This window comes from Urocitellus parryii, chromosome 6, assembly GCF_045843805.1.
Source record: "Urocitellus parryii isolate mUroPar1 chromosome 6, mUroPar1.hap1, whole genome shotgun sequence".
Taxonomy (NCBI): domain Eukaryota; kingdom Metazoa; phylum Chordata; class Mammalia; order Rodentia; family Sciuridae; genus Urocitellus; species Urocitellus parryii.
In genome coordinates this window covers 65,322,645-65,345,978 of record NC_135536.1, presented here as the reverse complement: position 1 = coordinate 65,345,978, position 23,334 = coordinate 65,322,645, and the positions used below count along the sequence as shown (strand labels likewise).

At 33.8% G+C, this 23,334-nt stretch overlaps 1 protein-coding gene across 5 annotated transcripts in view; it reads left to right on the top strand.

The window, feature by feature from the left end:
* Gphn (gephyrin) overlaps window positions 1-23,334 on the top strand; it is a 602,355-nt gene that overhangs the window by 460,496 nt on the left and 118,525 nt on the right. For all 5 annotated transcript variants that reach the window (XM_077799519.1, XM_026385121.2, XM_026385119.2 and 2 more), the window contains one exon: window positions 15,744-15,881. In XM_077799519.1, the coding sequence (XP_077655645.1) occupies window positions 15,744-15,881 (138 nt within the window). The remainder of the gene's footprint in view (window positions 1-15,743; window positions 15,882-23,334) is intronic.

Sequence of the window (23,334 nt, the reverse complement as noted above, 5' to 3'; positions counted from 1 at the left end):
GAGAAAACATTGACCCTTGATTTTCTGAACCTGGCTTAATTCACTTAGCATGGCTTTCTCCATTTCTAGCTATTTTCTGGCAAATGCCATAATTTCATTCTTTTTTAAGGCTGAGTAAAACTCCATTGTGTGTGTATTTTTTTAATCCACAAATCTATTGACAGGTATCTGGTCTGATTCCATAATTTGGCTCTTGTGAATTGTGCTGCTATAAACACTGATGTGGCCATTTTGCTACAGTATGCTGATTTTAGTTTTGGGGGGTAAATACCAAGAAGTAGGATAGTGTGATCATGTGGTGGTTCCATTTTTAGTTTTTTGATAAATCTCCACTTGTTGATTATTGGTTTTATTTCCTGAGCTTTTGGGGTATTATTAAGGAAGTCAGTGCCTACACCAATATGATGGAGTGTTGACCCTGTTTTCTTTTGGCAGTTGCAAGTTATCTGGTCTAATTTCTAAGTCTTTGATACATTTTAATTTGACTTTTTGTTCAAGGTGAAAGATAGGTATCTAGTTCCATTCTTATACATATGGATAGCTAGTTTTCCAAACACAGTTTGTTTAAAAGGCTATCTTTTGGCAACATATACTTTGTCAAGTATCAAATGGATGTAAGTATGTTGATGTGTCTCTGTGTCTTCTATTCTGTGCCAATGATTTGTGGGTCTATTTTTATGCCAATACCATACTGTTTTTGTTATTATAGCCCTATAGTACAATTTGAAGTTAGGCAGTGTAATGCCTCTTGCATCACTCTCTTGCTCAGGATTGCTTTGACTATTCTGTATCTATTATTCTTCCAAATGAATTTAATGACTTTTTCTAGTACTGTGAAGAATGTCACTGATATTTTGATGGGAATTGCATTGAATCTGTATGTTGCTTTAGGAAATATGCCATTTTTACAGTATTAATTCTGCCTATTCAAGAATATGAAAGGTCTTCCCATCTTCTAAGGTTTTTCGATTCCTTTCTTCAGTTTTGTATGTCTGTTAGATATCATTCACCTCCTTGGTTAGATTAATTCCCAAATATTTAATTTTGTTTTTGATGTTATTTTGAATGGGGTTTTCCTAATTTCTTTTACAGCAGAATCACTGTTGGAGTATAGGAAAGCTAATGATTTATGAGTGTTGATCTTCTATCATGCTACTTTGCTGAATTCATTTGTAACCCCTAGAAGTGTTCTGGTGAAATTTGGGGGGGGGGGGTCTTCTAGATAGAGGAGTATGTCATCAGCAACCAAAAATAGTTTGACTTTGTCTTTTTCTGTTTATATCCTTTCTCTTGTCTGGTTGTTTCAAGAACTCCATTGAATATAAACGGTCAAAGTGGACATCTTTGTCTTTTTCTGGGTTTTAGAGGAAATTCAGTTTTTCCCTGTTCAATATGATGTTGACTTTGGATTTGTCATATAATATTGAGGTAAGCTCCTTCTATCCTTATCTTCTCCAGCATTTTAAATATGAATAGGTACTAGTTTTTAGCGGAGGGACTTTTTTGCACCTATTGAAGTGATCATATGATTCTTGTCCTTACTTCTATTTAAGTGGTAAGTTACATTTATTGATTTGCATCTATTGAGTCAACCTTTCATCCTTATGCTCAAATACATTTAATAATGGTGGCTTCTCTTCTTCATGTGTATTTTGAATGCAGTTTATGAATATTTTCTTAAGCATTTTTCCATCTTTTTATCAAGGATATTGCTCTATAGTTTTTATTCCTTGATGCATCTTTGGTTTTGGTATCAGGTTTATACTAGCTTCATAGAATGTGTTTTGTGTTCCCTCCCTTTCAATTTCTTTGGATGCTTTGACAAAGATTCGTGTTAGTTCTTTAAAGGTTTAGTAGAACTTATCCGAGAATCCATCTGGTTCTGGGCGTTGTTGTTGTTGTTCTTGTTGTTGTTGTTGTTGTTGTTGTTTTAAGGCTTTTAATTGCTGTTTCAATTTCACTACATGATATTGGTCTATTTGCGTTTTCTGCATCTTCCCAGTTCAACTTGGGCAAATGATGTGTGTGAAGAAATTGATCAATGTCTTCTAGAGTTTTCAGTTTATTGGACTATAAAGCTTTGTAATGATACTCTGGATTTCAGAAGTGTCTATGATAATATCTCCTTTTTCATCTCTAATTTTGTTCATTTGGGTCTTCTCTCTGTTTCTTTTGGTTAGTTTAGCTATGGATTTATCAATCTTATTTCTCTTTCTGAAGAACCAACTCTTCATTGCAATGATCCTCTGTATTTTTTTATTCTCAATTTTATTAATTTCGGCTATGGTCTTAATTATCTCCTGTTTTCTACTTTGTTTTTTCTTTTCTAAGGCATTGAGGTAGAACATAAATTTATTTATTTGGGATCTATTTCTTTAATGTAGTAACCCAGTGCTATAACTTTACCTCTTAGAACTGCTTTCATATTGTCCCAGAGATTTTGATATGTTGTATCTCTGTTCTCAATTGTTTCTAAGAATTTATTTATTTCTTCTCTCATTTCTTCTATGATCCTGTCTTCATTTAAAAGAGTATTGTTCAGCTAGTCACAGTGACACATGCCACTAATTCCCCTCTCAGGAGGCTGAGATAGAAGGATCACAAATTTGAGGCCAGCCTCAGTAACTTAAAGAGGCCCTCAGGCACTTGTTGAGACCCTATCTCAAAAGAAGTTATAGAAAGGGCTGAGGATATAGCTCAGTGTTAAATCCCTAGTACCAAAAGAAAAGTGTCATTCAATTTGCATGTATTTATGTAGTTTCTATCATTTTTCTTGCTGTTGATTTCTAGTTTCATTCCCTTTGATCTGTTAGTGTACAAGAGATTATATCAAAATTTTGTGTTTGCTAACACTTATGCTGTGACCTAGAACCTGGTATATTTTGTAAAATGCTCTGAGGTGAGCTGCTGCTAAGAAGTTAAATTCAGCTATTTGGGTGAAATATTCTATAGATACCTATTTGGCCCATTTGACTTGTAGTATTATTTAGATTGGAAATATTGTCATTGATTTTTGTTTGGATGACCTGTCTGTTGGGGATAAATGATGTGTTGAAATCATCCAGTATTATTGTATTGGGGTATATCTGAGATTTAATATTAAGAAGTATATATTTTGGGGGCTGGGGATGTGGCTCAAGTGGTAGCGCGCTCGCCTGGCATGCGTGCGACCCGGGTTCGATCCTCAGCACCACATACCAACAAAGATGTTGTGTCTGCCGAGAACTAAAAAAATAAATATTAAAAATTCTCTCTCTCTCTCTCTCTCTCTCTCTCTCTCTCTCTCTCTCTCTCTCCTCTCTCACTCTCTCTTTAAAAAAAAAAGAAGTATATTTTTATGTAATTGGGTGCGCTGACCATTGGAGGTATAAATTTACTATCATAATATTTTATTGTTGGATTTTTCCCTTAACTAGGATATAGTGGCCTTCTTAGCCTCTTCTGATTAACTTTTGCTTTAAATATGCTTTGTCAGATATGAGAATACCTACTCTCACTTGTTCTCAGATTCTCATTTATGTGGAATATTTTTTTCTATCCTTCCACCTTCAGCCTGTGGGTGTCTTTGCCTAGGAGATGAGTCTCTTGCAAACAGCATATTTTGATCTGTTCTGCTAATTTATATCTTTTAACTGGGGAATTGAGACTATTTACATTTCATGTTATTATGAATATATTTGTTGTTTCGTGCCATTTTGCTTTGTTTGCTATTTTTTAATTCTGTCTGGATTTTTATTAGTTGGTTGGTTACTCTTCTAGTAACCAACTTCATTTATTTGGGGATCAGGGGCTTCTTTTTGGATTCCTCTGTGTGCAGTTTATCTTTGTGTATTCTTTGTAGTGCTGACTTGGTATTCATGAATTCTTTAAGTTTATCCTTGTCGTGGAAAGTTTATATTTCTCCATCAGTTTTAAGAGAGCTATACTCATTGAGATCAGCCTCCCTCTGTAATCCACAAGTTCCTCCAAGTCAATTTTATTATTTATTTAACTATTTAGTTTTTATCTGCCATGCTGTCCTAACCCCCCACCTCTCCCCACCACTATATACAGCTGACATGGCAGTGTCTCTAATGAATAATTTTTATATTATGTTAGAAGTTTCTGAATTTCTGTGTTTCTATGGTTTCTTTTACAGTTCAGTATTTTTTTTTTTTAGAGAAAGAGAGAAAGAATTTTAATATTTATTTTTTAGTTTTCGGCGGACACAGCATCTTTTTTTGTATGTGGTGCTGAGGATCGAACTCGGGCCGCACGCATGCCAGGCGAGCGCGCTACCGCTTGAGCCATATCCCCAGCACCTACAGTTCAGTATTAAGTTTCAGTAATTCCCTAATTTACCAACCTTTCTGAGAGGAACAGTCTTCCCGCTTTGTAAGTCTGGTGCTAAGGAACTGCTAGGAAGTGCATCCTTCCTCTAATCTGCCATCTTCTTTCCCATTTTTTATATCTTAGAAAAGATATTACTGAAATTTGCTTTTTTATTAGTCTGTCATTGATGTTAATATTTGGAATAGGTGTTCTAGAAGTTGAAGCCTTTTGTGCTTATACCTAAGTAACAGGAGAAACACCATCATGTAGGGCAACTAAGGTTGAGTAACAGAAATGTAGCTTTTATGAGCTGATAAAATACTTTAACTGCAAAAAGTTAAATACCTTTAACTTCAAAAAAAATACCTTTGAACCTCTCTTGGTCCATCTTCCAGGGCATTATGGAAACCTATTTGTTAAGGGCTTGAAAATGTACTTGTCAGGTTCTACTTTTAGTGATATAATAATAACTTATAATTTGTAAAGGAAAATTACTTTTCTCTACTTCTGTTTAGAGAATGTTTGGAACAGTAGCCTACTGAAGAAAACACAATTCCAATTTTTGTATTTTAATATCAATGACATCACAATGAAAATATTTCCAAAAGCCTGTATTTATATTAATGTCTCTGAATAACTTACAACCTCTTTAGAGGATAAGAAATCTTAGGCAGTTTGGTTGTTTAGGGTTTGAAGCAGCAACCTGGTAGCATAATAGAGCAAGCTGGAGTCAGAAACCAAAGTAAGGGTACCAAACCAGAAATCAGCAGATAAGATTGAACCAAGGTCTTCCAGATCAGATGATACATAATTGCTGAGTTTTATATTCCTGAGCCAAAATGACAGCACAGCAAAAAGTTATTACCTATAGAAGGAGCAAAGATAACAAAGATCTGATGAGGGGTTCAGGAAAGGGGAGAATTTTGCTGAGAGCTGGTCTTTTTACTATGGTGGCTAAAACCAGTACCCACAATTATTAATGTGTTTATGCATTGCTAGTGCTTCTAATAAAGACAAAAGCCTAGGGATCCTGATCTGGAGCTCTTCCTCAAGAGTTTATAGTCTAAAAGCACCTTGTAGTAAAGCCCAGCCCTATAAAGACAGTCATGAAAAACTCCTATAGATCATTGAAAGCCACCTCAGGCATAAATATTTTGCTTCCTTTTGTGGGCATATTAGCACTTCACTCATATATTTATAGTTTATAAAATTGTATCCCTTTTGAGTGTAATTTTAGTAGATCTATGTTATATATTTTAATAACATCTTCTTTTTCACATTATCTTTTTTTACCATCATCTCAGCAAATTTTATCTATTTACTTTTTCTTTCTTTCTTTTTTTTTTTTTTTTTTTTTTTGATACCAGGGATTGAACTCAGGGGCACTCACCACTGAGCCACATTCCCAGCCCCATTTTGTATTTTATTTAGAGACAAGGTCTCACTGAGTTGCTTTTGCTGAGGCTGGCTTTGAACTTGGTCCTCCTGCCTCACCCTCCCAAGCTGCTAGGATTACAGGCATGCACCACTGCACGAGGCTCTATTTACTTTTAATATTATATTTTTATTTTAGTTAATATGTGGTAAGTTAAAAATAAAGACAAAAGAAGACAGCTTAAAGACAATTCACATTGAGTCATGAGAAATTATTGCTTTTTTCTCCTTTTGGATTTATTGTTTTCTATAAACTTCCTGAGCACAAATATGATCTGTAAGGATTTGTTTACAGTTTTACCATTTAATCTTTAAACTAGGAAATACAAACATTAAACAAAGCTAATTTTTCATTTCCGTGATTGCGATCTTAGTGAAAAGTTGTTATCGTATCTTATTCTCTTTTTTCTTCTGCCTCCTAAATTGACTCTTTCAGGACTGTTTAACAAAAGCAAAAAAAAATCTAGTTTTCAACCTAACATTTGCAACTTTTTTAATGAACAATTGTAGTACAGAGTGCACTGAAGTTATTGACAAGAATAAGGTTTGAAGTTGTATATAGTGTTGTTTATCTCTTCAGCCCATCTCCTATGTCAATCTTTATAATCTAGGCTGTACTAAGTACACAGCATCTTTGGATCTTGATGTTAAAATACTTTTTCTTCCTTAAAGAGCTGAAAATCTAGTTAAGAAAACAGATGTGTATAAATAAGTACAATTAGTATGTGATATGTGGTTAATGCAGTGTTCAATAAATCTTAATATTTATAGTGCATACATTGCTTTATAAAGGAGGTATTTTTTAAGCAAATCTCTTTGATTTTTTATTGTTTTTTAAATAATTTCAAACTTCACAAATGTTACAAGACAAAGACTTCCTATATACCTTTGAACTAGACTCCCTCTAATCTTGACATTTAACCACATTTGCTTTATCATTTCTCTCCTAAACTGCTTATGAATCAAATGTAGACACAATACTTCTTCACCCTACTTCACTGTGCATTTCCTTCAAAAAAACAGTGTGAATGGAAGGAAATCAGAAGACATTCTCTTATATAACCTTAGTAAAATTATGAAAATTAAGAAATGAGCACTGTCACAATATTATTATATAATCTTATTCCATTAAAATTTTCCAGTTTTTCTAATAGTGTTATTTATAACAAAAGGGAAAAACATTCTTTTGTTCTTATCTGGGGTCCAACCCAGAATCATATATTACATTTATTTATCATGACTCCTTAGGCTCCTTTAATCTAGAACAATTCATGAAGTTTTTCTTTATCTTTAATGATCTTATTATATTTGAGCAGTATAGATCAATTGTGCAATTTGTACAATGTCCCTCTAATTTAGATTTTTCTGATGCATCCTAACGATTCAATTCATTATGCATTTTGTCAGGAATACCTCACATGTGATGATATATCCTTTTTAGTGCATCATATCAGAGGACCTATGATGTTAATGTGTTCCATTACTGGTTTTATTAATTTTGATCACTTGGCTAAGATTGCATATGCCAGTTTCTCCACTGAAAAATACAATTTTTTGCTTTGTATCTGGTAACTGTCTTATGGGAATATATTTTGAGATCATATAAATATATTGGGGGTTTTTTTGAGGTTTTTGCCTTCTTGTCTTAGCATCAATTGATGGGTTTTGCCTGAACCAATTATTGCTATGATAGTTACGAAAGTAGTGATTTTTTAAATATTTATTTATTTTTTAGTTGTAGTTGAGGATCAAACCCAGGGCCTCACACATGCTAGGTGAGCGCTCTACCGCCGAGACACAACCCCAGCCCCAAAGTGGTAATTTTTTAATAGACCAAAGGAAGTCTCTTCAAGCTTACACCAAGTCCTTCTGACATGTTCCCATCACTATTTTCATACATCCTTACTTTAAAAAAAAAAAAAAAAGTTGTGAAGGAAGAGTAGTAATTTCCCAAGGGAACAAAAGAATGAAAGAAAGGCATTCTAAAAAAGAGAGAACATAATACACCAGGCAGAAAAATATGAAATAATAACACATGTTCTGATATCTATGATATTGTCAAATTCCAAGGGGTAGCACAATGCGTGATTTGGTTAAAAAGGAAACAAAGAAGGATTTTGTGTACTGTTTTAAGGAACTGAAATATTTTTTTAATTTTAATATTTATTTTTTAGTTTTCAATGGACACAACATCTTTGTTTGTATGTGGTGCTGAGGATCGAACCCAGGCCGCATGCATGCCAGGCGAGCGCCCTACCGCTTGAGCCACATCTCCAGCCCCGGAACTGAAATATTAATCTTTGAGTGATAGGAAACTGTTGATATAATTGCAGAGCTAACATTTTGTGACATCAGTGCTATGTTTTACAATCTTGATGAACAGAAATCCTAGGTACTTTCTTTAGTATTTTTTATTCAGGTCTAGAAAATAAGTAATTGTCTCAGACATGCTAAGTTTTGTCAGAAATGCTAAGAGATTTATTATCTTAAATAAGCAAATAAGAAAACTTATAAAACTAGTCAGTTGAAGACAATATGAGAAATTATTTGCAGATAATACAAAGTGCCCTGTAGTCTTGAGTCTATGAACTCTGCCATTTACCAGTGTTTTCTTAGTTTTTGAACCCACTTCTCTCAATTGGAAAGATGTATATGAAAGACTAAATACTTTATACATCTGAACCACACATTCTTTGAATTACCAAAGGCCCTAACTAGTTAAGATGAGCATATTACTATCATCTTCACTCTTTAAGTGTCCTAGGAGAGCTATTCATCATCATAGGTAGTTTTTTATTAAAAAAGATCCAGGAAATAGAAATGCAAGGGATTCTGTATCTGCAAATACTGTGTGAAACATAAGTAGTAATGTTAATAAGGATAGACAAGTCTATTCTTTGAGATTTCTTTGAGATTTTCTGTATATCTAAAGAATGAATAATGACTTATACTTTAGGTAGTTCAGGAAACTCTTTTACTAATTATTTTGAAGAATAAAGTTTCCACCTGGGGTTTTTATTTAATCAAGAAGAAGCTTTGTAAACATTTTTTTTTCTACTATAGTCTATCCTAAGACCTGAAAGAATCTTTTCTTCACTTACTTTTAATTTAAAAAATGGATTTTCAAATCAAGATGAAACATCAAACACTAAGAATTGGTAGGTTAAAAAATGGTACTTTTGAGGGGCTGCATTTGTGGCTCAGTGGTAGAGCACTTGCTATGGCATGTATGAGGTGCTGGGTTTGATCCTCAGCACCACATAAAAATAAAAAAAATAAAGGTATTGTATCCATTTACAAACCACAACAACAACAACAAAAAAGTTTAAATGATGCATTGAAAGTGAGAACAATGATTTCATTGATGTAATGCTCTATTTCAAGACCGCTATGCCACAAAAAGAAGGTTGTGACCTTACTCTATAGAAGGGAATCATTTGTATTTTCTAAGTGCCCTTTTAAAGGCTTTTTATATCATAAACATTACTGTTAGTATTTAACTGTGTCTTAATAATGGCAGTCCTGGCAAACTCATGTTCTTTTTGCATAAGTTCTTAAATTCTTTTTGCATAAGTTCTTACATAGCCTTTTCAGTGACTATAACTGTTACATGAAAGATAGGAAACTGCAGGAGCATTTCAGGTTCTTTCCCTAACAAGATTAGAACAAAACTATAATCAACACCACCTCTGGATTGAACCCAAAAATATATATAAAAAAAAGACCAGTTTAGTTTTACTTATGAAAAACTAAGCTTATTACAGAAAACTCTAGCAACCATTTGTGGCTATCTATAAGAATAGCTTTTTATTGTTTTTCTTAAGCTATTGTAGAAGAGCTTTAATCCTGTAAACCTACTTCAGAAAATTAAATCATTGCAGATGAATTCTATCAATTTAAATGTTATAATAATTCAACCTGTCACTCAATTCAGACAGCTATAAAAGGGAAGGTTCTCTAGACTGTCTACCTCACTTCTACCCCCAACCCCACAAAAAGATCCCATATCCTAAGGTTCTTTGTATTTTCTTTTTGCCACATTAGTTAAACAACCTACAAATGTCAATAGCAACCATATATGACCAAGTAATTTTTATTACAACAAATATTTCCTTGAGTACTGTAATTTTTCAGTAGGTTGTGTTTTCACATGTTTGTTTTCATCCATTTTGTAGTATGAATTAGTTTAATGGAACCAATGCTCTCACAGATTCTCTTTCTCACAACTGATATTCATTTGTGAGGTAGCTATCAGAATATATTTGTGGCCAAAAACCAGTTTTTGCTTTACAGGAAACTATTTTCTTTATTAAAAATCCAGCTTCCTTTCATTACAGTATTCATACTTTAAAAAAAAGTCTCATTTCTTCCTTTCCTACTTTTTAAAAAAAATTTTTTAGTTGTAGTTGGACAAAATATCTTTATTTTATTTGTTTATTTTTATGTGGTGCTGAGGATAGAACCCAGCGCTTTGCACATGCTAGGCAAGCGCTCTACCACTGAGCCATAGCCACAGCCCCCCTTTCCTACTTTTGCCTAAATGAATTTTATGGACCACTGGCTGTCAGGCTATAATTCACCTGGCCTTCAAGGGGCAAAAATGAATGGGTTTTCCCCTCATTTTTGTTTTTTCTCTTTTCCTTAGATTTCTGTGGTAGATTCAAAATGAAGAAGAAGGTTACAATGTGCAGGGGAACTTTTTTATCCTTTTTCCCACCAATTGAGTTTTCTTGTGGCCCAAGACAATAAAGGGGTCTTAGGGTTATAACTTTCAAAATAAGAGAAGTAATAGATAAGTTTTTTGAAGCTTTCATTTTGAAGCTCCTTATAAATCACTGACATCAACATCAGAAAAATAGTTCAAATTGTTTTTCTTTTTAAAATGGAAATATAAGTATTTGCTTACCAAATTTATTTTGGAAATACATGCTTTCTAAAAAAATGGTTTACCCTTTGCCAGCCCTCGGTAAGAGACCCTGAGACATGTGAATACTATGCATACTAAGCCTAGGGCTCCAGCTGCTAGTTCCATTCTGTGTTTCCCTAGGACATTTCCTGGAGCATTATTCACCCACTTTTGATTTGAAAATGGAGCACTGAACCAATAGTTTTCAAACTTTTTGGCTACAATCTTTAGTTAATTTTTTTTTCCCTAATGATTGAACTTGGGCAAGCACTCTACCACTGAGTTAATCCCCAGTCCCTAAATGGGTTCTTTTTAAATGGATATATAATCCTCCTCCATTTGGTGAAGGATCTAAGAGAACTGGGTATGGTAAAGATACATTAGCCATTCCGTTAGCTTATCTATTTCATTCATGTTATTCTCAAATGGAAAAAATCACAAACATAGTTTTCCTCACATTTATGGGACCAAGTTAACTCTTCTTTATTGATGAAGTAGCTGACTGTTCATAATACTATGTGATTTGGTACAGATCATGAGTCAGAAGAAGCCTGTCATATGAAATGTACTCAATAAGTTTTTGTTGAAAATATATATATATGCACACACACATGTGTGGACACACACCTCTACCTGCTAATGTGCCATAAAATTAAAATTATCCTCCTTTGAGACATTCCTTGCAGTTAACTTATTATATATTTAGAAGATCCCTGGACTAACTTGCAAATACTATAGACAAGGACCAGTATTAACCCATTGACTTCCAAATAGCCATTCTACAATGTATAAAAATTTCGAAACAACATATCATATGTCTTAAATATATACTATTTTTAATTCTTTAACTAAAAAAACTCCAAAAACTCAGAAGCGCTAAAACTCCCAAATAGCCGAATGAAAAAATGGGCAGTAGTCCTAAATAGACATTTCTCGAAAGCAGACAAACATGGCAAAAGGATGTGTGAAAAAATGTTTAGCCTTACTAGTCATCATGGAAATGCAAATCAAAGCCATGTATTACCATATCCCCTCATCCCAGTAAGAATGGTTATTATCAAAAAGACTTAACAATAACAATGCTGCTGATGTAGTGGAGAAAGGGAACTGTTGCACTCTATTGGTGGGCATAAAAATTAGTACAGCCATTTGTAGAAAACATTATGTAGTTTCACTCAAAAAAAATTAAAAATATAACTATCATATGATCTAGCAAGGTATTACTGAGTATGTTTCCAAAAGAAGTGAAATCACTCTGTCCAAGAGACATTTGCACTCACTCCCATGTTCATTGCAGCACCAGTCACAATAGTCAAGAAATGGAAACAACTGAAGTATCCATCCACTGATAAATGGATAAAGAAAATGTGATACAGGGCTGGGACTGTGGCTCAGCAGTAGCGCACTTGCCTTGCATGTGTGAAGCACTGGGTTCGATTCTCAGCACCACATATTAATAAACAAAATAAAGATCTATCAACAACTAAGGTAAAAAATATTATAAAAAAAGAAAAAGAAAATGTGATACATATACACAGTGGAGTACTACCTGATGGTCCTTTAACTGCAAAGATTGGTAGTTATTATTTTCTTGAAAGGATTCTGAATATTTTCATCATAAAAAATTAATAAGTGTTTGAGGAGACATATATGTTCAACCTGACTTAAACATTACACAATGTATATACATGTGTTGAGACTTCACATGGTATCACATTAATATGTATAATTTTGCTTTATATATTAGTTAAAAGTAAATTTAATTTCAATTTAAAATTAAATGTTTATCCTATTTTTAAATGTATGAATTATTTACCCAATAAGGTAGTCACTTTGTGACACAGTTTATAAATATTCATGGCTTAGAGAAGTAAAAGGACAAAGCAGGAAGCACCACTTCGCTTTTTTCTTCCCAACTTTGGACTTTCTGTTTATAAGATCTGCTTTCATAAGCATGAGGGAGGCACTGTTCTAAAAGTGACAACAGACACAAAGATTAATATGCTTATAGGCTCTGCCTTCAAGTTCATAATCTAACAGAGGTGAGGCAGATATTTAAATATCTATAGCAAAATATGGTGAGTGGTAAGTGCCAGAAGAATTATAAACAAGGTACAAGGTATAATTATGTACAAGGTACAAATAATTTTACAAGGTAAAAGTATTTTAGAAATGAAAGTGATATTTCCTAGCTAGTAGCTACTCATGCTGCAATTCACAAACAAGAAAATAATAACTACCAGTCTCTGCAGTTAAAGGACCATCATGTAGTTTACAAACCTTTGCTCTTATTATTTATTTATTTGCATGTCTTTCTTTTCTGCTGGACCTAGTTCATATAAAATACACTTGATATATATTTGTCTGATCTTTAAAAAATTATTTTTATACCATTACAAAGCATATTCAACAGATAAACTATACAATTAAAATATAGTTTTCTTCTCAGAAACTAAACATTTTTGAGGACAGTTTTTATAAGATTACATAAAATTTGCACCATTAAGTGCAGCATATCATAGAAAGATATCTGAGACCTATATCGTTGAATAGAAAGCAGAAGCAGCTATCTCTATCATTCTTTTCAATTACACTAGTTGGGACAGTGTGTTTGTATGATATTTGATTGACTAGTCCCAGACCTCAAAAAAAGTGTTATAAGTAAATTTACATTTCAATTATATGTGACAAATCATACATAAGTCTTTTTTAAATGTTTACCTACTATTCTGAATAGAAAATATTATTCATATTTACCACACAATAATCTATAAAGTCCTACAAGCTTTGAATTCTTGTGATCTTGATTATCCATGAAAAGAAATGTCATACTGAGAGTATAAGTAATTTTCTGTGTCTTTTGGGGGTGATTTATGATATTGTTATTAATCATAGAAACTCTTTGGGGTAGTGCCTTTAAGCCAATTCAGTGAGCATTTCTGGAGCAGCTGCTGGGGTTGGAGTAAAGTGCTAAATTTAATAAGATGCAATGATGATCTTCTGAAGGATATGTGTAATCATTATAAAGTGGTTTAAAGCATTAAAAGCTTATTTATCTCCCATATCAAAAGTTTAGAGGCAGGGAGTCCACAGGCTTGCCTAGCAACTCATCTTTTTCATCAGAGACTCAGACTCTTTTTTTGTCCTCCTGTTTCCATTACTGTGTGGGCTTACATTCTCATACTTGAAAAATGGCTCCCAGTATCCAGCCATGTTACAGGTAGAAAGAAGGTAGCAGGGAAAAAGCTGTTTTCTTTTAAAACTTTGTCTCTTTATCTCTTTATTTGTAATAAGATTATTGCCCCCAGGGGCATCTTAATGGCCAAAATATCATATATCATAACACTACTCCTAACTTGCAGAGTGGCTAGGGAAGAAAAAGGAGGCTGTGAATAGCAATTAGGACAGCCAACCAATAGTGTTTGTATTACTCCTTTCTCTTTACCATTTGGTCTGTACATTTATAAGCTTCCAAGGTTAAGGCCAATTTTTTTTATGCATGAGGATATAGTGCCCCAAGAAATCTTTTTGTCATTAAATGATTCCTTTGTTAATTCAACAAATAATTATTTGATGTATTTTTATATGGTTATGAACATCTGTGTGTGTTTGAAAAAAATTAAGTGGGGTAAAATGAACTAATAGTAGGCAGTATTATATATAGGGTATTCAAGGAATGCCTCTCTGATAATACTGATGATACCACTTTGATGAGGTGAAATCTGAGCAGAGACTTGAAAGAAATGGGGGATGGATGATGCTATCTGGAATAGATGGTTCAAGAGAGGAAACAGCAAGTTTAAAGGCCCTGTGGGGAGATAAATTTAGCAGGATCATTGTAAAGGAAGGAACTGGTATGGCTATAGCACAGTGAACAAGGAAGGAAATATTAGGAGGTAAGAACAGTAGAAGTGATAATAAGTTGGGCCTTATAGGACCTAGCAAAGATTTTACTGTAATTGAAGTAGAAAGTCTTTGGAGAGTTGTAAGCAGAGATTTGCACAGTCCAATGTAAAATGTAAAAGGATCACTGTAAATTACTCTGAAGAAACTGAAGTGGAACAAGGATAGAAGCAAGGAGACCAGTTAGGAGGCTATTCAGTTTTCCAGGACATAAGCAATAGTTCCAACTATTGCAGTACCAGTGGAAGTGACAATAATCAGGTTCTAATATATTTCAAATATTGCTATGACAAAAAGAGAAGATTCAAGGTTGTCTCCAAGGTTTTGGCATAATAGCTGAAATAATTGATTTACTGTTGATGACTGAGATGTTAATTGCTCAAGAATAAGATATCATATGGGTAGAATAGGAGGGTTGAGAATTGAGAATTTAATTTTGGGCTCTTTATGTTTGACATACACATTCAAGTACATGCTGGATAAGTGATTCCAAGTCTGAAAATATATACCATCTCATAGCTATTGGTTGACATACAAATCTAGAGTTGAGGGTAAAAGCTGAAATTGGAGGTAAAAAATTGGTTGTTTTAGTATATGGGTGATATTAATGCCATGGGACTAGAATGGTCATATAGGAAGTAGAAAAATAAAAATAATATTTTCCATGCATTTTTACACAGGAAAGAAAATTTCCTGTATAACCTAAAAATTGATGTTTTAAAACTTAATTTTGCTAACTAGTTTCTTTAGTATTCAAAGTTGAGAACAGTGGTAGAGCACATGAACTCTAAAGCCAAGACTACCTACATTTGACTCCTGGCTCTTCTGTTACTAGTTCTGAGATTTACACAAAGGTATACATACAGCCTCTCAAAGCCTGTCTTCCCTCATCTGTAAGTAAGGATAAGAATGGTGCCTCACCATATGTGGTTGTGAAGATTAATGAGTTTATTTACTACAGTCTCTTGACAAAAAAAGCATTAGCCAGTATCATTAAATTTCACCAGCTTTGGGTATATGATATAACAATGCTAACTTTTCACACAGAGCAAGCTGTGTTTTGGAAGAAGGAAAGAAAGTTTCTGGTAATATTCATTTGAAATTAGGAGTTACTGATATTTATAAGTCATTTCCACTTTTTGATCAGTGTTTCAGCATCATATTCTCAGTTAATTATCTTCCTGTTTAGGTCACAGTGCTGTTGATATCACCAAGGTGGCTAGAAGACACCGCATGTCTCCTTTTCCTCTGACATCTATGGACAAAGCCTTTATCACAGTCCTGGAGATGACTCCGGTGCTTGGGACAGAAGTCATCAATTACCGAGGTACTGTCATATTTGCCCTTTTATTTCTTCTTTTTTTTTTCTAAGATTCATAAAACACGAAGGTATAATTGCCCTAAAAGATAAAAATTGTTTATCACTGTCACAATTATAATCATTCTTTTTGTTTTTTATTTCTATTCAACTATACGGTCAGACTTAACATTATACAAAGTATAACACCATAAAGGTTGCTTTTCATAAAAATGGGGGGAACCGGGCACAGTAGAGCACGCCTGTAATCCCAGTGGCTTGGGAAGCTGAAACAGGAGGATCACAAGTTCAAAGACAGCCTCAGCAAAAGCAAGGCACTAAGCAACTCAGTGAGACTTTGTCTCTAAATAAAATACCAAATATGGCTGGGGATGTGGCTCAGCTGTCAAGTGCCCCCTGAGTTCAATCCCCGGTAACAAAAAAATAAAAGTTTTGGGGGAGATATCAGGTGTGTTTCTGATTCAAAATACCAGTACTCTAAAGACTGAGCTATCATTGCTGAGTGAGGAAAATAGTTAACTCTGAGTCTGTCTGATGACTTCTCTGTCAGAAATGGGATATAAATAATGTCTTTTTGTTGTTGTTGTTGCTCTAATTAGTTATACATGACAGTAGAATGCATTTTGACACATCATACCTAAATGGAGTGTAACTTCTCATTCTTCTGGTGTATATGTTATAGAATTACACTGGTCGTGTAATCACATGTGCACCTAGGGTCATAATGCCCAATTCATTCTATCATTTCTAGCCTCATACCCTCTCTCCTCCCTTCACTCCCATCTGTATAATCCAAAGTACCTCTTTTTGTTCCCAGTCCCATTCCCTCACTTATTGTGAATTAGCATCCGCATATTAGAGAAAACATTTGACCTTTGGTTCTTTGGGTTTGGCTTATTTCACTTAGCATGATATTCTCCAGCTCCATCCATTTACCAGAAAATGCCATGATTTCAATCTCTTTAAGGATGAGTAATGTTCCATTGTATATATATAACACATTTTCTTTATCCATTCTTCTGTTTTAGGGGCACCTAGGTTGGTTCCATAGTTTAGCTATTGTGAATTGAGTTGCTATAAACATTGATGTGGCTGTGTCATTGTATTATGCTGATTTTAAGTTCTTTGGCTATAGACCAAGGAGTGGGATAGCTGGTCAAATGGTGGTTCCATCCCACGTTTTCCAAAGAATCTCCATGCTGCTTTCCAGAGTGGTTGCACCAATTTGCAATCCCATGAACAGTGTATGAGTGTACCATTTTCCCCACATCCTTGCAAACAGTTACTGTTGCTTGTATTCTTGATAATTACCATCTGACTGAAGTGAGATGAAAGATGAAATCTTAGAGTAGTTTTGATTTGCATTTCTCTAATTGCTAGAGATGTTGAACATTTTTTAATACATTTGTTGCTTGATTGTATTCTTCTGTGAATTCTCTTTTCAGTTCCTTAGCCCATTTTCTGTCTGTGTTTTCTAATACAGATAAACATGATTATAATACATATTAGATTTTCTTGAAAAAACTGATAAACAAACTAATAAACAGAAAAAATAAAACAATAAACATGATTATCTCAAAAAAGCTAATGTGTCTTAAAATCATGTTTTAGAAAACACAGATAGTCCCTGACTTACAACGATTTGACTTTCGGTTTTTCAACTTTATTATGTGCAAAAGCAATATACAGTCAGTAAAACCATACTTTGAATCTTATACTTGGATCTTTTCCTGGGATAGCAGTATGTGGTATGATAGTATCTTGCGATAATAAGCAGCAGTAGCAGCAATCTGCAGCTCCTTGTCAGCTATGTGGTTACCAGGATAAACAGTACTGTGTTTCTAAGCTATGATGTTCAGTAGGCTGGTGTACTAAATGCATTTTTTGACTTACTGATATTTTCAATGTACAATGGGTTTATCAGAACATAACCCCATTTTAAGTTGAAGACCATGTATATTTTAATGTAACCTATGAAAAAATACACTATTCATAAATCACTAAATAATCAGTCTAATCTCAGTTCCCTGCTTCATCTATCTTATTTGTTGCTGTTTTACTAGTAGCATATTGAGAACAAGTTTATAGAAAGATAGTGGAAAGGTAATTTGTATTAGTCATATTTCCATCATGATAACAAAATGCCTGAGGCAATTAGCTCATAAAGAGAAAAAGCTTATTTTAACTCATGTTTTGGAGGTTCCAGCCCTATGACTTTGAGTCTCACATCATGGTGAGAGCACATAGGAAAACAAACAGTAAGCCAGCAAACAAAAAAGAAGGAAGAGGAAGGGACTGCAGCCCCACAGTGCCCTTCAAGAGCGTATTTCCATTTACCTAAGGAACTCCTTCCTACAAGCTTCCTCTTTCTAAAAAGTCCACAGCACCTCCCAGCTGGAGACCAAGCCTTTCATACATGGTCCTTTGGGGGAATAGTCAACATCCAAACTATCATAGTAGTTTTCTCCAGTGTTTTCAATTTTTAATCAACAACTTCCATTTCTAATAATTTACCTTTGGAGTTGTATTTAAACATGTAATCCCAGTAGCCAAAGCTCCTAAGAACTTACTGCCAATAACATGTAGTTCCTTCCCCCCTAAAAAGTTGCTTAATGCAAAATGAATAAAATATTGTTTCTTACTAGTTTTTCATGCAGAAACAACACAAAAGAATTAAGTAAATCTTATAAGTAAAGGACTTTATTCAGTCATAAAATATTCAAACTGCAATGAACATTAAAGAGCATCTGTACAAACACTTTAATTTTTCTGCAAGGAAACTCTAAGAAAAGCAGAAAAGGGATAGGCTTCAGGTGTCAATTACAGTCTTCTTTTTACTACGTGATAATGTACTTCTTTCAGCGTTAAAATACTTTAAAATTATCCTAGCTAAACTAACAAATTATATGAAAAGACCTAAAATTTAGTGAAATATTAGATGCCAGATTTAGCTCTCTAGTCCTGACTCTATTTAGACAAAAAGAGTTTTTATACAGTTTCCTTTCATTCTCCATAATTTACTCACATTCTTTTTTAAATATTGTTTTAGTTGTTGATAGGCCTTTTATTTTATTTATTTTTATGTGATTCTGAGAATCAAACCCAGTCCCTCACACATGCCAGGCAAGTGAACTACCGCTGAGCCACAACTCCAGCCCCATACTCACATTCTTTTAATAGGTAGATAGATACACAGATAATTAGGCTTCAACTTTTTCTTTTTTTTTAATTCCTCATTAACAAAAATAAAGATTAGAAAACTCACTGGTGTGAGGAAATTGTCAGGAATTAACTATGTTATTTCAGAAATCAACTTTAATGAAATGATTTTCTTTATTATTAAATTAGAATATTAAGCTATTTATTGATATCAATATAAACTAAGACAATATAAATATAAAATTAAGTTATAAAACAAATTAATAATGTTTTGCCTATCATAAAAATAAATTAACCATCCCTGATCCCTTGAAATTTCAAAAGAGTTTCCTTTAATGTAGGTCCTTGGAAAAAGCAAATGGGCTAGGTGCAGTGGTTCACTTCTGCAATACCAGCTACTCAAGAGGAACAAAATCAAGGCCAACATGGGTAATCTAGCAAGAACCTGTCTCAAAAATAAAAATGTGCTGGGGCATAATTCAGTGGTAAAATGCTTGCCAAGCCTCTGTCTTGTACAGTTCCCTTCACGTAAATCAGTAATGTTGTATGCAGCAGAAATGATACTTAAGCTAAAAACAAGGACACAAAAAACAGGAGATGGTGACCCAAGTCTTCAGCAAGGAGAGGGAAGTAAAAAAGAGAAAGGAAAGAAGAAGTGATCTGGTATGAGCATCAAGTATATGATCCTACTGTAAGAGACATGAATGAAGAAAACTTCTTTGTATCTGAGGGAAACAGCTTTTTGTTTTCATCATTTGACTGCACTGGGAACATTTCTGCCTCCCATCTTCATCATCAGAGTTGACAATGAAATAAATAAATCAGAAGTTTGCATCTAGCAGTTGTACAGTATAAAAGACAAGGTATTTGTTGCTTTGGTGGTTTTGTTTTGTCTTTCAATTAAGAGGTTTTGTAGAAAAAATAATATTTTTAAATGGCAGTGGACTGTCTCATAAGTCACTTGAAATCCTGTTTGTCCTCTATGTATGTCAGATAAAAGTTTAATAAGATTTTAAATACACGTTTTGTTTACCTTTTAAGTTAATGAAATAAAATTTTCAAACTGCCAAAAAAATTAAAATGCTTGCCAAGCATGTATAAGGCCCAGGGTTCTATCTTCAGAACTGCAAAGGGGGAAAAAAAAAAGAGGAGAGAGAGAATGATACAAAAAGAGAGAGGGAAGGAAGAAAGGGAAGAAAGGAAGGAAGAAGGAAACTGTGTATTTTAAGTCATGTTTAACTAGAGAAAGAGATTTTAAAGGAAAAAGAGATTTAGAAATGGCCATTTCATTTTTCCCTCAGGAGAAAAATACTGTCAGATAACATTCTCTTTTCCTTTCATGTGTTTGTTTCCCCTTCGTTTGTTCATCAGAACAGTTGTCATTCATAAGTAAGAAAATTGTTCATGGATGGTTAACCTCTTTATCAAGTGTTTCCCCAATAATGATAAAATATAATGAGATTTGTAGGCTGAGGTTGTGGCTCAGCGGTAGAGTGCTCGCTTAGCACGTGTGAGGCCCTGGGTTCGATCCTCAACACCACATAAAAATAAAATAAAGATATTGAGTCCAACTACACCTAAAAATAAATATAAAAATAATAATAATAATGAGACTTGTATTCAACATTGGAGTTGGATCAAACTCAAATTTTAATGCAAGTGTATTATAATGAGAATTTGTAGGCATTTTAGGTGTTTAGAAAACAGCATAATATATAAAAACATAACTCATTCTGTTCAACAAATGTTGATTGTGCATCTACTAAGAAGGGTATTTTATTTATTAAGTCCTGTGTGTACAAAGATGAATTAAAAATAAAATGTTTGCCCCATGGATCTTAGAGGCTAGTACAGAAAGAGATAAGTAAACATGTGATACTTTGACTCTTTTATTGGCTCTTTTGCAGGCTTGACACCTTGTGTCAATTCCTTCATTTAGTTTCTTTAGAGTTTTTTTCTTTGCTTCTTTTTACATCTTGTACATTTCCTTACAAGATCTCATACATGCCAGTGGTTTCAGATACAACCCATAAAGTGATTTTGAAATCTGTGTTACTGTCTAGAGGTTACTGCCTGAGTTCCAAACTCATTTATCATATGTATATCCGCTAATAATAAATTTAATATGACAAATACTAAACTTATTTTCTGTAACTCAATGAAACTTGCTTCTTAAATCTATTTCTCTTAAATCTATTCCTTCTTCTCTATCTCCACTGCTATTGTTTTAATTTAAGTCTTCATTATTAGCTTCCTGGATTATTATAACAAGCTCCCTCCAATTAACAACATCCCAACCCATTCTCCAATTTCATGTAAAGGTAATCTGTTCAAATGGCAAATTTGTTATTAATGCTGTCTATCTACAGTACTTTGGTATAGTGAAGATGACCATAACCTCAAGTAAACCAAACTCCTTGATTCGTCATATAAGGTGCTTTCTAATGTACTATCTTTCTAATTTTTTTCAGTTTCCTCCCTCACTTCTTTATCATCAGAACTTGCTTCTCTCCAAATCTGACATTCTGTTTCTTGCCTCTTATTCTACCTCTACATCCTTACTTACACTATCTTTTCCTTGAAACTTTATCTTACTTTTCTGCCTACTACCATATATTCTTTTAAGATCAAAGTTTAAGGAGCCTCTCCATGAAGACTTTCCTCATGTCCACTTCCGTCTTTTCTCAATTGGCTTGACTTCACTTCCCTCCTGTTCCTATGTTCTATGATAGAACCGACTGACATATTTGTTAACTGTCTATCATGAATGCCCTAATAAGTAACAAGGGCATTTAAAAAAAAGCAGTCCCAAGTGTGAATCACTTAAAGTTCAATTGTTATGAATGAAATATGGCTTGTTATTCTCTTACTTAATGGAACAGAACTCCACAGAAAGGGGATTAGATACTCATTCTCACTGCACTTTAAAATGTTATATGTACCCTGTATATTTGCATTTTAATGAGCAAAACTTCAAAGTTAATTTTGATTTTAGCTAGATGCACCTCTAAACTATTTCATTTCATCCCTTAATCACTGAATAGGAAAAGTATTTTGAGGGGACTGAAAAACCTTCCAGTTCTCTGAACTGCAAAATATTTTTTTTTTTTGCCTTTGCAATTACTGGTGGTTTAATTAAAGAAGCCCTTCAAGGAAATTCTATGTTTTTGTAAGGCAAGTTGGGAACCACTGAATCTTTGAGCCAGTTTGGAGCTGTGACATCTCTAAAATGATTTTTTTGTATGTCTCCGAAAATTCAACAATAAGATCAGAAGACTAAGGATATAACATGTAGAGAAATATTGGAGGTGATTGCTGTGAAGGCCATAGACAACTCAGTGAAGGAGTTGCAAAATATAGGAATTCCATAATAGTAAGAGGGTAACCTGGAAATCAATTGGTCTCTCTTAGTTTAAAGATGAGGAAAGTTATGACCAAAAGAGTTATGATAAGATCCTTAAAGTGAAAAACAGTTATGATTTAAAACATCTAGAATCCAGGATTATTAACTCCAAGTCTGATGCTCATTTCAATATGCTATACAGCTTCACAAATCAGTATGAAAATTATTCTTTTGAAGCAAGTACCTAAAGGTGGTATATGTGTGTAAACTGGTTTTTGTTCATTTGTTTGTTTAGTCCATTTTGGCTATGAACTAATTTTCTATTGTCTCTGATCTGTCCTTTAGTATATCTTCTCATTTTAGCTCCTGTTTGCAATCAAAGCTTTTAAGGAGCAAGCCCCATTGATATAAATAGCTTTCCTTTGATTTCGTGGGAAAGGCATACTTGGCATAAAAAAATTGCAGATAATATTTGCAAGATTACCATTTATGCTGGAATCAACAAATGGGACTTGCTCAAACTAAAAAGTTTTTTCTCAGCAAGAGAAACAATAAGAGAGGTAAATAGGGAGCCTACATCCTGGGAACAAATTTTTACTCCTCACACTTCAGATAGAGCCCTAATATCCAGAGTATACAAAGAACTCAAAAAATTAAACAATAAGAATAAAAAATTAAACAATAAGAAAACAAATAACCCAATCAACAAATGGGCCAAAGACCTGAACAGACACTTCTCAGAGGAGGACATAGAATCAATCAACAAGTACATGAAAAAATGCTCACCATCTCTAGCAGTCAGAGAAATTCAAATCAAAACCACCCTAAGATACCATCTCACTCCAGTAAGATTGGCAGCCATTAGGAAGTCAAACAACAACAAGTGCTGGCAAGGATGTGGGGGAAAGGGTACTCTTATACATTGCTGGTGGGACTGCAAATTGGTGCAGCCAATTTGGA